At 42.7% G+C, this 14954-nt stretch overlaps 1 protein-coding gene across 4 annotated transcripts in view; it reads left to right on the plus strand.

The window, feature by feature from the left end:
- NOL4 (nucleolar protein 4) overlaps window positions 1-4284 on the plus strand; it is a 246880-nt gene extending 242596 nt beyond the window's left edge. For all 4 annotated transcript variants that reach the window (XM_007058785.4, XM_007058784.4, XM_043539666.1 and 1 more), the window contains one exon: window positions 2344-4284. In XM_007058785.4, coding sequence (XP_007058847.1) covers window positions 2344-2537 — 194 coding nt within the window. In that variant the 3' untranslated portion in view covers window positions 2538-4284. The remainder of the gene's footprint in view (window positions 1-2343) is intronic.
- Window positions 4285-14954: the final 10670 nt, after the last annotated feature.

Genomic DNA, 14954 nt, shown 5'->3' on the forward strand with positions numbered 1-14954 from the left:
CTTTTCAGGGTAGAGCCAAGTCTTGGTATGTGATTGTGCAGAGCATAGCACAATGGAACTTCATCCTGATTGGGTGCATAAAGTTTTCCATGACTTAAAAACATTATGAGTCTGGTGCCTATAGTTCTCAGTGGCACAGAATATGTACTCAGGGAGACAAGGGCTCAGCTCTGCCTTTTAAGAAGAGATGATTCAAACATCAAGGAAGGGGTGATTCACTTCACTTAAGATGGGAAAATTTAAAATAAAGGCAACAGAAAAGAGGGGAGGGTTTCTGGTCTCTTTTGGGCATTCTTTTGAGAAATCTTCTAGATTTCACCTTTATTTTTCAAACTGTTTCCGGGAGGTAACCTGGGTCACCAATTCCTGCTCAATCTCCTCTCTACATGTGGGATTCAAAGCCTTCAGCTCATCCAGCTGCTTCCCTTAGCATCTCCTCTTCTCTTACCAGGTGGGGTAACTGTCCCATATGTGTCCAAGATCATCAAAAGGGCTGCAGGAAGAGCTGTAATCCCAGCTGACCGAGGTGCCGCAAACAGACAATTGGGTATAGATGTGGGTGTAGAGTGAGCTCCCACAGCTTCAGTGATCCTCTGTACCAGTATTCAGTTTGTTAGACTCAGGTGAATTCTGACTGAGTTTTGATGATCTGTTGCATGTGCAGTGTGTGGATTTTGGTTGCAGTTGGGATAGAATTTTCCTTCCAGATTCCATTAGGATTTTAGAAAAAATGAACTCTGTGGAGTTAAAATCTCCCTGTGGGGTTAATCAGCACATTTAAAGATACTGGGCTAGATCCTTGGCTTCTGTTGATTTGATGGAACCACACCAATTTATGCCAATTGTGCATCAGGCCTACTTCTAGCTTTCCTTTGAGAGAGATGTCTCACTGCATGTGCTGAAATACTACAAGGAAAAGCCCATTAATGTAAGGAGAACATTACAAAAGTTTGTACTTACCAATGAAATAAATTTAGTATTCTATTCAACTATTTAAAAATCTGGATTGCTGAGGAGCAAAACCATTCATTCTTATTTCAGAAAAAGATTTCTTCTGCTACAGAAACTTTGCCCTGCCATATATTTTCTGTGTGTTTTTGGCTATGACATGAATGAGAGTCCAGGGAAGTTCATAAAAATTAAAGTAGGTTCATGTGGAGCATGGTGCCCTCAATATTTCAATGGCCAATTTTTCAGTACTGGCACAATAAATATAAGTCTTTAATGGCTTATTACAACCATTCAGCTAAGCTGACATTATGATTTGTGTACTCTTGTTCAGTATGCTGTGTTGAGATTTTACTTCCTTAGAGTTTTCCTTTTGAGCTTCATCGTGATATAGTCATTGCCCTATAGTGTATGATGACAATTAGGTAGATTCACTAGCCTACTTCTCTCCTTCATCCCATGTGTATCGGGGTAACTATTAAAACAAGGCAGTCATACCAATATAAAACTGGTGAACGTGAATGGAGGGCTAGGCTGTCTTTGTATTTCACCTGTTCGTGATACCTATTCCAGATCTCAATGTGAGAATGTTTAACAGTGCAGGTTCTGTGTGACCAGTCTCTTTGTGTGCCTGACTCTGCCTGCGCTCCCCTGAAGTCAATGGGAGGTTTGTCATTGACTTCAGTGACTGCAGCAATATGGCATTATCAGCATTATCTACCGTTAGCTTTATCTCAGGGTTGTCAAAAAGGAAATAGAATTAAGTAACATTAAGGGCCATTTCTTCAACTGATGTAAATCGGTATAGCTCTTAGCCTTAGTGCTTTCTGTTAATGTCTATTTATCTACCACTCCCATCACCAGGGCCTTACAAATATATTATTGTTTTAATCAAGCTTCTCTCTCTCCCTTCCTTCCATTCCTCCACTGAGTAGGGAGTTGTTTCCCCCACCACACCCCCCGACCCTTTAAACTGTAATTCTGTTGAAGTTACTGCGGGATGGCTGGAAATAAGTTGGTTTTGCATTTTGTTCTGGAGCTTTGTGTTTATCCCAATCTCTTCAGGAAGCAAGTCCTATGTGTAGGCCAGTTGCTGAGCAAGCTCTGCCCCCTGCACGTACAAGGTTTCCTCTTGAGATTGACATTTCCACCACCAGTGACCCCGTACCCTGGACTATGTTAGCAGAAGCCAAAGAGTGAATGAAACCTGTTACATATAAAAATGAACTGCAGCATGCCCTCACCATGAATAGCTACTGCTTTTCACCATTCACTGATAAACTGCTGTGAGCAGTTTGTTGTTGCTCTTGAATTGTGTCTACAAATCTTTTGTAGTGAAACTTTTTTCTGTCAGGAAAACCAAATGCTTCCATTTTTTCCATTTGTTATTTCCAGGTCCAACAGATCTCAGTATGAAGAGGCAGTTAGCAACCAGCTCCGGATCCTCCAGTAGTACAAGCTCTAGACCTCAGCTGAGTCCAACTGAAATAAATGCAGTCCGGCAGCTTGTTGCAGGGTATCGAGAATCAGCAGCATTTTTATTGCGTTCTGCAGATGAACTGGAAAACCTTATTTTGCAGCAGAACTGAGTCACATGACCTTTGTGCTGGCCTAGTCTTATCTCGGAGTTTCCACTAATGACATTTTGAGTTCCCAGAGCAGACGCTTCAGTTACTGCAGTCTTTTTAGGAGAGTTAATTACCATAATGCCACACTGTTCTTGATCCATAAAGTGATGTGTTAAGGTGCTTCAAGTGAACTTTGACCTCCGATAGTTCTGAGGTACTTTAATGTGTCCGGCCTATTGCTTTTTGTTTTAGTGTGTCAGCATAAATATAAAAAAAGTGGCTAGAGATTGTTAACTCGTTCTAACAAGTGGAGGAAAGAGACGATGCTGTGGTGGTAAAAATTGGTTCAAGATCCAAGTGCAATATTAGTGGAATGTGCTACTGACTCATTGGACTTAAAGCTGCAGTATATGGCAAAACGTTGCCAAAAGTCCTGTTGCCACAGGACACAATTGCAATGGAAAGGATCTTGTATTTTCAGAAATGTAATTTTTATAAAAACAAAACAGAAAAAACCTTTTGTTTTCATTCAAAATTTTTCATTTTTACTTTGGTAAACTTTTTCACTGGTCCTAAAAACGTTTTGAGGAGATATTGTAAGTCCCCCTCTTCCTCTCCAGAACCCCCTGACCCTGCCCTTCTCCCCAACTTCATATTCTTTCTACAAGTAACTCTCAATGCTGGATAACCCTTCCCTTGTGTACTGTAAATTGTCATCTCTGGAAGAACTTCGAAAGGAAGCATGCATTTCCTTACATTCATGCCATTCTCACCTCAATCCTGTAATATATTGCAGCATTATTATCAGTTACTAGAGATGAGGGGTTTTTTAAAAGACATATCATTTAAAAAAATTGGTTTCTTACAGCTAGCTCATTTAACTCCGTGATCGCTGCTGCTGTCTTGAACAAGTCCCTTGAGTAGCGATTGGATGTAGATGATTGAATGTTAAGAGGTTGCAAGTGACAATCTGAAAATTTGCACTCTTGTGTTTATTTATTTATTTATTTATTCCTTTAAACAAAATACTTACAGAAAAAAGGCCATTGACATTTCTGGAGTGATTTGTGTAATGCTCACACCTAGCTGAAAACTCTACAAAAACTATAAATGGATGCAGCTGCAACTTTAATTAAACTCTTCTCTCCTCTCCCCAATTTTTCCCATCCCCTATTTCTTCTTTTATAAGGTTGAATACACATTAATGGTGTTTTTTTGTGCACTAAGGCAAGCTTATTTTTGAATATATAGAGACGAGTACTTTTGTTCATGCTTACTGTACTATTTGTTCTGTTTAGCTTTTGTTGAATAACAAGTTCCTTGTGCATTCCTGAATTTGCCTTATTTCATGTACAAATTTTTATGTAATTCAGTTTTTGACAATGAGTTGAAGGCATCAGTGATATTTTATATCTACTTGTTACATATAGTTTTCCAAGTAATGACTGTGATTGTGACCCAGTAATGTGCACTTTTTCTTGTAATGTGGACATTGCTATGCTTTTTTCCCCTCTAGTGTTTCTAGAATTACTATTGCTTACGTTATGTAAAGAAAACAAAAAAGAAAAAAAGAACTTTTGTGATACTGTTGGTGAATATTAATGTGAAAAAGGCTATGAAATATGAGTATTTTGGAGGTACATAGATACACAAACATCTATCTAAGTTGTGAACTAATGTTCACAAGTTTAAATGAAAATTCAAAAACTGAGGGCTGGAATGATTTCCTCTGTTTTGTTTGGGTAAATAAACAGATTTCTGTGTTTAATGATTGTGAAACATTATAACGTTTAAACAAACATAGTGTCTAATCAGTTATCAGCATTGTCCTTTTTAAACAGGAAAAGGGAACTTCCATGCCAGCTGTTGGAGTTGCCACAACTCAGTTCTCAAAAACATTGAGTAAATCCATTTGGATGATTCAAGCTAGAGGTTTGTTCTAATGAAGAATTTCTTCAATAAGAGCAGAAGCAGGCGGTGCATAAATCATGAGGTCCAAGTCACTAATGCTTCACAATTTAAACCTGGCTTGAGGCAACAAAATCTAACTGGTAAAATTTATTCTTCAAAAAATCTATCAAGTGTCCTTTAAAAGCACTTGCCATTGACTCTGTGAATATTGTAGCAAGTTCTTGTTAATTGCTGCCCATTATTTAATAGATGTATTTTCTCCTACTGTAATTAACACCGTGTTCTCGCCCTTTTCTTCAAAAATGTTCTGTGGTTCTGCTTTCCAGTGGAGAGAATGTGGTGTTCCTCTCCTCTGGTGTCTGTCAGGAATTGAAGGACCAATCAGGAGCAAGAGATTTGATGTTAGCCCCTTCTGTTTTCAGGCAATATCTGCAGACTCCTCTGCATCTTCCTGCCTCAAAGTGAGGGAGGTCACAAGTGACTCTTCCTGAGGTAACATCTTTAGTCTTCAACCATAAGAGCCATGGAAGAGCACAGCTAATGCAGGCTTTTCACTCTCCATATAGAAGGAGTTTGTAATGGTGCCAGGACTGCAGTTTCCCTAGTCTTCTTTTGCAGGGCTGATGCGCTTCAAATGTTCAGCTAAGCAGTAACTGAGCAGTGTGTCCACCCAGCTGTTTGCCAGCTGGAATGCACCAAAACTGCGGAGCTCACCATGCTAAAGCCAGAGCTCGACTGGATGCCAGGGACAGCTGAGAAAAAGAGGAGGTAAGGGATTTACTTTATAACCCCTTTCCCCAGTCGCTCTTTTTAATTTTATTTTATATTATTTTTTGAGGGAGAAGCAAAAAATCTTGGCACTATTGTGTGGCTCAGTGGAGCCTTCAAGGCCTTCCTGCTCTCTCCCCTTTGAAAGGCATAGGCCTCTCTCCCACCCTCCATCCCTCATAGACACTCACCAAACATGCCCGCCACCACAGATCCCCTTCTCCAGGCTCCCTCCTCAGGAATCTCGAGGGATCTTTTTCAGACTCATTACATGCTGAAATCAAATCCTTCAATTACTTAGAGCTCAAGTCCCTATCCCTCTTTAAAAGCCTCCAGACTTACACCCATTTCTTTTGAGGGACAGCTTGTCTCCCATATGACCTAAATTCTGAGTTGTTCCCCCGAAATTTCACTATGATCATATCAGTGATGGTGATGGCCTTCAGGAAGGAGCACATTTTTATTCCTTACCTGGAAACTAACTCATCTGGGCTAAGTCCCAGCAGGATTCACTCTGAGTGTTCTCTCATTCTCCTACAGTGGTTTTAGCCCCTACAGGTGAACTTAGAGAAAAGCTCACCCATTCTTTTACAAAAACATATGCCTCTTGGAAAAGTTATACACTCACCTACAGGTTAAGCCTTCCTCTTTCACAAAAGAATCCTGAAACTATAAGCCACCATCTGGGAGTGCCAATCAAGTCATCATTCACCATCCAATTCTGCATGTGAATAATGGGTAAACAAGTATCTTGCTAGAATCTGGTTCCCTGGGCTCAGTACCACTCTCAGACCCATCTTGTCCCTGAAAACCTTGCACTTGCTGAGGAAACAGAACCTCCAGCCTACCTGGTTAAATAGCTCTTTCTTCATCTGGGTTATTGGCCACTTCACAGGAAACTCATTCCGAATCTTGTTTCCCCTTTTCCCTGAATCTTTTTGAATTCTAGTCTCACCACCCTATATCCAGATATTGCAGTGGGTACTCTGACCTGAAACCCTGTGCTCAGCATGTCTTCCCAGTCCTCAGGACAAAGGAGTTTGTCAAACACATTTGCCCTCTTCCCACAGATCTGGAAGGTTGTAAAAGCACAGAGCAATGGGTGCCAGATGATCTGAATTACTGTAGAGTGCTGAGAAGCATCTAGTTTATTGACCTTCTGCAGCTCTGAGAGATGATCGAACTGCTCCCTGACAGACCTGATCCCTTTCATCAAAACCCCATCCACCACCCATCTCTCTTTCTCTCAGCATCCTCCCCAAAAGCCAGGCGTCCACCATACTCTTACACACTTGTTTAAAGTAAATAAATAACCAGCTCAAGTCAATAAAGAACATGGGCTGTCTGCTCTGCCTGGTGTGGGTCGCACCAAACGTAGGCCAAGAAGGCCTCCTTCCCAGATAGCCTGGAAATTCCCCTGGGTGGCTTCTGCAGTTCTAAGCTTTGGCCCTTACTGTTTATGGGCACCTGATAAGCCACAGAAAATCAATTAGCAGGTAAGAAAATGTGTCTATTGTATTTAGACTCTTTGTCAGAGGTTCAAAGACTGAAACCATCACTACCTGCCAACCATGTCTGGAGAACTTTCTGAATGAGAGCTAGTAGACTAGGATCTACTTGCTCACCTGTGGCGGAAAAAGGAAAAATACCTTCCAGCCCACAAAATGGAAAAAATTATGATGGTTGAGCTCTCCTCAGGGTGTTCCCACAATTCTAAACACCACCCCAATCCCAGGGGAGCCATATGGTTTTGCTATAAGGATCAGTGACATTGTTGATGACTGTTTAAACAAAACATTGTTATTAGGCTTCAGTGGCAGGGCTCCATTGAAAAGAAGGAGAAATTGACTCCTCTGAGTTGGTGGTACTGTCTGCAGCTCCGGTGAGATTTCACTGCAGTCTTCTTTGGAAGGTTAACCTGGCAATCACAAGGGAAAGAAACTTTTTGTTAAATGAAAGCTGACATTCTACAGAAGCTGTTGGGCCCGGCAAAGAATTCCAACCCCTGAGTCCAGAAGAACCAAATTAATAAAACATAAAACAATACTACTAATAAGAAGTAGATGGTGGCACAGTTCAACCATATGGTGGTGGTTATTATTTATATTGAACTAGACCTGAAATGTCCCATTGTGCTAGGTACTGTGCAAACACATAGTAAGAGACAACCCTGCCCCAGAGAGTTTACAATATAGATGGACACAACAAAAGGTGGAAGGAGAAAACAAAGGCACAGAGAGGTGGCTGAACCCAGAAGAGAAGCCAGGCCTTTTGACTCTTAATCCAGTGTCCTATCCACTCATCCACACTGCCCTGTGCAAGGTCTGGTATGTAAAGTCCTGGGGTCCAATTCTCTGTTCCAGCTTAGCTTCCTTGGTAGCAGGAACAAAAATAGCAGGGGAGGAGGATGAAGAGGTGGTTTTGAGCTCTCTGCTGACCAAAAAATCTTTTGAGTCCCCTTTTCCCCACTGGAGCAGAAAAGGGCCTGGGAGCAATGAAGAATTGGTCTCCTAGCCTGTGAGTAAAGGGTTTCAAGTATAATACATAATTTAGTTAATTTCCTTCAGTGTGGAGAGAGATCTTTATGTCAGCATTTTTCATCCCCGTTCCCAGTAATAAATGTCTGGAAAGAAACTTGAAAAGGCTCCTAATAATTGTGAATGTATGTAATTCATCTTGTAATTCCATCTTTGCTTTGGTACTCTGTTTATCTATGTTAGTAAAATGATGCTGTAAAGAAAATTGAGGGACGGTTACAATATATCAACTGCGTGTAGGTGCGTCACTTGAATCTTTTTCTGAGACTCCGAGCAACCACATAAGCAGCAGGGATGTGGATTACAGTGGTGAATTAGAAGGATGCTGTCAAAGTGCTTTCAAGATTTTAAAAATCATTTTTGATTGAAGATGTTTACAACATCCCCATGGAATCTTAAAACTGGTTATTTTTTCCTCCGTCCCACATGCCTGCTGGTTTATTATTGTAGGGTTGCTTGTGAAATCTTAGATGCTGGCATTTCTTTAGAATTAGAAGCAAGAGCACTGAAGCCACTTGTTTTAGGGGAAAACACATTGGAAACATAGAGGGGGGGAAATAGAAGGAGAGATTTTTGATCCATCAACTTTATTTATTTACTTACTTTTCATTACAAAATCTGAGAAGCGTAGAACCACGATCCTGACCTACTTATTTACTCTCATCTTCCATAAAAGGGAGGGTAGGGTTTGAAGTATGGAAGAGCAGCTTCCAGCTGAGAGAAGCCCCTGCTGGCTTAGCCAGCAAGCAGCTGTACTTTAGTTCATTCGCTGGCTCTGCTACCTGCAAAGTGAAAACTACAAGGTTCTGAGTTCATGGCTTAGTTGCAGTACTGTCCGGGTCACTCACTCAGTAAGTGCAATCAGCCTAGGGGTTTGGCGTGTGGCTTTTTTTTTTTTGTTATTAAGGGTTTCTTATTAATTTTTACTTTTCAATAAAACATCACGATACAAAAAGCAAACACAAATGAAAATGATAAACTCAGAGTAAGCATATAGAATTGTCAGCATAGCCATGATATATCATGCAAAACAATTTTTACAATCTTAATATTAAACCGTAAAAATCAAATAAATCAAAACTTTACAATTAATGGGAGGAAATCAGAGGCAAGACAGGGAGGGGAAGTGTGAAACCCAGGCTGGAAGGTGGGAGGTGGAAAAGAAAGGAGGTCTGGAATGGCCACTGGGCTCCAGGTTGTTCCTTAGTCAAATGTTTCTAAAACTGGAGCCCAGATTTCTTCTAACTCATGTAGTTGCTCCCTGTGGCAGAGGCTGGCTCTTATTTGGTCACTAGGTCAGAGAGGTCTGAAAACCATTGTTTTATTCTGTGCATTGATTTACTTCTGTAAAATCGCTCACTTCATGATCATGATCATGATCAAATGCCCAAATTCATGGGTAAATAACCTAATACATAATTCTTGAGTGATGTTTGCTTGCTAAAGCCCCAAATCATTTTAATTCTATTGTCAACTTTCTACAGATGTTTAACTAGAGGACGTTCCCACAACAGCTGGAGAAGGGTGCTCTTATCTGTCCTGCAGCCGCAGCGTGTATCCCAAGGAACAGCTTCAATCTTATGTGGTCTCTGTGGTGTCCAATATATTCTAAACAATGTTTTTGTTTAATTAAATATAATCATAAAACTATAGAAGCACAGCATTGTATAATGCATTTGACCATTGTGGAGCCTTTAAAGGATGTGCCAGCTCTTTGTCCCAGATTTTAGTAATAAAGTCAAGGCTCAGTATTTTGCCATCAAAAAAGCATGCATGGGCTTGAGGGACATGTCTACGATACTCAGTTCTCAGGGGTGTTGGACAGCCTCAGGGCATCTGGGCCAAAGAGCTAGCTCAATAAATGTTTTAGCCATATATATTGCCATATCACTGTGGCTGGGAGGTTACATTGATATTGCAGGACATGGACTGGAACTATGTCCAGATTATCAACCAAATGTAATGCCTCTCTCTGTCCATTCTCGTCATGTGATTGGTTGGCAATCTGTAAGTCAGAATGACTCCAAATAGTGGCTTTTGTATGGAATCTATTGGCCAAGAGGGGACAATGCTCTCCAGGGACAATGCTTTCCAGGTGGCCACTACAGAGGGCACTCTGTTTTTCTCTGTAGTATGAAGCTCCCAAGAACCCTGGCAGGCAGATTGGCTTAAGGGGATGTGGTGGTTGTGTTGGAACCAGTGGAGGCCTGGGACATGATAGAGCTGCTTCAGACTCCTGGATCTCCTGCCTCTATCAAAGGGGAGCTGAAGCATCCACCAAGATAGTGTGGGGCATTGTTCTGGGCCCCATATGAAGGTCTTGATAATCTTACTAAATCCTTTAAAATAGGATGGTGAGATGATGATGAGTAGTCTACTCAAAATGTACAACAATCTAATTAAGTTCATCTTAACTGTGTTAATTTTCCCACAGAGGCTCAGAGAAAGCTCTTGCCAGGAACTGGAGTCTTCGGCTAGTTTTAGAAAGGTTGGTGCTCACTTCATTTTTACAAGTGTTTCAAGTTTCCTTGGTATTTTTATCCCCAAGTATTTAATTGTCTCTGACTACCTATGTTATATGCAGTGTCGTTGTAGCCGTGTTGGATATTCAAGAAAAAAGGTGGGTGAGCTCTTCAGGTCTGGGAAACCTTCACAGAGTTTACACAGAGCTCTTCTTCAGGTCTGTGTAAGTTCCAAAGCTTGTCTTTCACCAGCAGACATTGGTCCAATAAAAGATATTACTTCACCCTGAAAGTGAGTCAAAATCTTGGATTAATGCTAGGTCAAGGATTGTGGTTTTGGGATATGTTATAAATGAAAGGGCGTCATTGGTGTTAACATCAAATGGTACTACAATGAGCCAGTCCTGATATCTCAAATATTTGAGTGAGAGCCTATGGCGATTTCCATGGGTTCTCAGCCTGGATCAAACAGGCGTGGGGACAATGAACAATCCTGTCTAGGGCTTCTGAGGAAGTTAAATTAGATTGAAATTATGCCAATGGTTAAGTTATGAGATGTGGAGACCTTTTATAGAAGCTGAACCCATGCTCTAAAAACAGGCCTAACACCAAATCTCTGTATTCCCAGTTCACTTGATCAAAGGCCTTTTCTTCATCATAAGAACAACCATACTTGGTTAGACCAATGGTCCATCTAGCCTGATAGTGGCCAATGCCAGGTGCCTCAGAGGGAATGAACAGAATAAGTAATTATCAAGTGATCCATCCCCTGTGGTCCACTTCCAGTTTCTGGCAGTCAGAGGTTAGGGACACCCACAGCATGGGGTTGCATCCCTGACCATCTTGACTAATAGCCGTTGATGGGACCTGTCCTCCAGGAACTTACTGAATTCTTTTTTGAACCCCATTATAGTTTTGACCTTCACAACATCCCCTGGCAATGAGTTCCACAGGTTTCCTATGCATTGTGTGAAGAAGTACTTCAGTTTGTTTTAAACATGCTGCCGCCTATTAATTTTATGGGGTGACCTGTGGTCCTTGTGTTATGTGAAGGAGTAAATAACACTTCATTATTCACTTTCTCCACACCACTCATGATTTTATAGACCTCTATCATATCCCCCCTCATTCCTTTTTTTTCCAAGCTGAAAAGTCCAAGTCTTTTTAAAATCTCTCCTACAGAAGCTGTTCCAGACCTTTAATCATTTTTGTTGCCCTTCTCTGTACCTTTTCCAATTCTGTATCTTTTTTGAGTTGGGGTAACCAGAACTGCATGCAAGTATTCAAGACGTGAGAGTACCATGGATTTAGATAGTTACATTGTGATATTTTCTGTCTTATTATCAATCTCTTTTCTAACGGCTCCTAACATTGTTAGCTTTTTTTGACAGCCACTGGACATTGAGCTTCCAAATCTAGAAGTAACTGGGGTTGGGCTTATTACGCTACACCGCTGTTGTATCTACTAACTGTCTTACGTTATCCAAGCCATGCCTGCCTTTCCTAAATCCCATCTTTCTCCAGCCTTGCTGCCAAAAGTTTGGCCAATATTTTCCACATCACTATTAATTAGGAAAATTGCTCTATAGTTCAAGCACATAAAATCCTGACTGGTTTGGGAATCACTGAAATCAAGCCTCTCTCAAGGTGTATGGGAAAGTACCCTCCTCCAGGGACTCACTGAACAGGGTAAGCAGCTTGCCTGCAAGGGGTTCAGAAAAATGTTTATAAAAATCAAAGAAGCTGGCTGACCTAGCAACCTTACCCAATGTCCCAGATTTCAGGGTGTCGGGAAGCTCTGTTGCTGTTAACAGAGCATCCAAGCGCTCTCACCGTACCACAGAGAGACATTTCTGTTTTAGCAAGGAAAGTTTCCAGGGCCTTGTGTGAAAGGGCAGAATCAGAATTGTATCGACTTCTGTAAAAATTAAATAATTGTTTTCTTTATATCTCTGGGGCTGATGCATATTTACTGTGCTTTTCACAGATTGCAGTAATGGTCCCCCTGGCAGTCACGCCTAGCTGATAAATACATGCTGTATTTTGCTTTCTTGGTGGTTGGCTGGGGTCTAAAGATAAAAGCCTTACTACTGGTAACAAGTAATGCAGATTATCCTTTAGTTCAAGAGATAAAAACATCTGTCTTTTTGGAGGCAAAGATCTAGGATAACCATGTGGATTGGAGTTATGTGTTCACTTGGAGAATCTAGTCAAAGGTTAGTAGACAGAGGCGTAAGGAATAATGAAGGGTAAAATGTACTCCGAGTTGAAGTGAGCATCACTTGTGACAATTAAATATGCACACAATGCCAGCTTCTTGTCACAGGTGTGGCACCAATCTCTGATTAAAAAGCTTACCTTGAAATCAAGGAGGCTTCAGAGTTAAGTCAAATATTGTAAATTCTAGAGCACTACTGGGACTAAAAGATAAGGGCCTGGTTTGCAGAGGTAATCGGAGCTGTGCGTGCACTGCACCTTTGAAAATAAGGCCCTCAGAACATGAGCAATCCAGGGCTAGGGAGAGGCTAACCCTTCCCTGTTTCCACACAGGAACAAGAAATGGCAACTAGGAATATTTAAGCAAAAAGTTCCAAACCTTGGCTCCTGTGTCATCACCTCCTCTTCCCCACCAGTAAAGAAAGACAAGGCTGAATTCATGCTGTCTACACAAAGCCACAGTAACTGAACTTTGTGCTGAGAACTCTGCAAGGGGTGGGAGGATAGACACATTGCGCCAGTGTGCTAACACTAGCTGTGTGGCCGTTTCGGCACTGGTGGAGGCTCGGGCTAGCCACCCAAGGTTGAACCCCTCCTACCCCTCTGGTTCCAGGATCAGGTGCCTAGCCCAGACCTGTGCTGGTGCCACCACAGCATTGCTATTTTGAACATGCTAACGTGAGCCCCTCTAGCACACGTCTGTCTTCCGGTCTGGGAGACTCACTCCCTTCTGCACTATAGACATCCCCTGTGGGCTTCCAAACGCTCCTTACAATAAACATCCTACGTAGCTGCTGTGGCTTATTAACCCTGTGATGTTTTGTTTTCACTCTGTTGCTTGGCCTTTTGAGCCTTCTGGGTGTGTTTATTTTTTATTTGTATATGAATAGTATTTATTTTTAGCATCTCACTTTTAGCACTCAGCAAAAAAGAATCTTTTGGGATTATTTAACAAAGGGAAATATAATTTTTCTTAAATTGTTCTGCTTCCATTAATCGTGGGGTTCAGTCTTATTGAATAAGACTTGATCGGTTTTGGGGGGTTTTTTTGCCATATTAATCCTTTGATGCCTGTGAGTCCAGAAATTCTGCCATAAGTGCAACTGCATTTTACATTGGGGTGTCCCAGAAACAGCTCCAAAATGCCTGTTGTGAATGGATTGATAATGCTGGCAGTTGATTTAAACTGTACGCCGATCTTAAAGCAAGAGCTATGCGGAGAACATGAAGCAAGGCAGAGGCTGGAAGATTTAGTCATCTCTAATAAGATGTTTTGCTCCAGTTTTCTTCTCTCACTGAAGAGTAACATAATTTCATGTAAGTTTCCTTTCCCAACAGTAATATTTGAGGGCTAGGAGTGATACAGAAATTGCGTTGTACAGGAGCGTAGCTACAAGGGTGCAAATGGTGCAGTAGCACCAGGGCCCACAAGTGGGCCCAACCAGCAGCACCCACTCTACCTTAGGCACTGTTATATTTACACCAGAGTCTACCTAGGCAGACAGAGCTCCAAGGAGCAGAAAGTGGCCCAAAGCCAGGCTGCCAAGAAAGCACTCTCATCCCTTCCTCTGCTGCTTCCCGCCCCCAATGTGGGCAGATCATGGCTGCAACTCCTCAGGCAATGAGCGCTGGAGCTGTTCCAGTATTTAATTGATGCCAGGTCTTTCTGAGTCTTGGCCCTCTAGGCTTGGCAGTTCATAGCCCCAGCACCTCTGGGCTTGCCACATCAGTGATGAAAGTAAAAAAATGTGCTTGAGCCCTGGCACCTCCTTCGTAACAAATTAAGCACTGGGCTACTCCAGGCAGCATTAGGGTTGCCAGTTTTCTAATTGCAGAAAACTAAACATCCTTGCCTGGCTCCCTGCCCCACCCCTTCTCCTAGGCCCCACCCCCTGCTCACCTCATCCCCCCTTCCTCCCTCGCTTGCTCTTCCCCACCCTCACTCACTTGTTCATTTTTACTGGGCTGGGGCAGGGGGTTGGGGTGTGGGAGGGGGAGAGGGCTCTGGGGTGGGGCCGAGGATGAGGGGTTTGGGGTGCAGGAGGGGGCTTTGGGCTGGGGACGAGAGGTTCAGAGTGTGGGAGGGGGCTTAGGGCTGGGGCAGGGGGCTGGGGTGCAGGCTCTGTGCGGTGCTGACCTCAGGCAGCTCCCGGGAAGCAGCAGCATGTCTCTCCGGCTCCTACGGGGAAGGGCAGCCAGGGGGCTCCACGTGCTGCCCCTGCCTGCAGGTGCCATCCCTGCAGCTCCCGTTGACTGTGGTTCCCAGCCAATGGGAGCTGCAGAGCCAGCACTTCGGATGGCACCAGTGCACGCCCCTCCCCCTAGGAGCCAGAAGGACATGCCAGCTGCTTCCTGGGAGTCGAGTGGAGCCAGGCATGAAGCCTTCCTGCCCCGCTGATGGTGCGGCCAACTAGACTTTTAGCAGTCCAGTCAACTGTGCTGGCAACCCTAGGCAGTGCCCAGCCACCACCGCTACTCTGGACTAGCACTGCGGCCACCACTTTCTTAACAGAGACTTCATCCAGAAATGTGCATAAGGAGGA

Source organism: Chelonia mydas, chromosome 2 (genome assembly GCF_015237465.2).
Source record: "Chelonia mydas isolate rCheMyd1 chromosome 2, rCheMyd1.pri.v2, whole genome shotgun sequence".
In the NCBI taxonomy this organism is placed as follows: Eukaryota; Metazoa; Chordata; order Testudines; family Cheloniidae; genus Chelonia; species Chelonia mydas.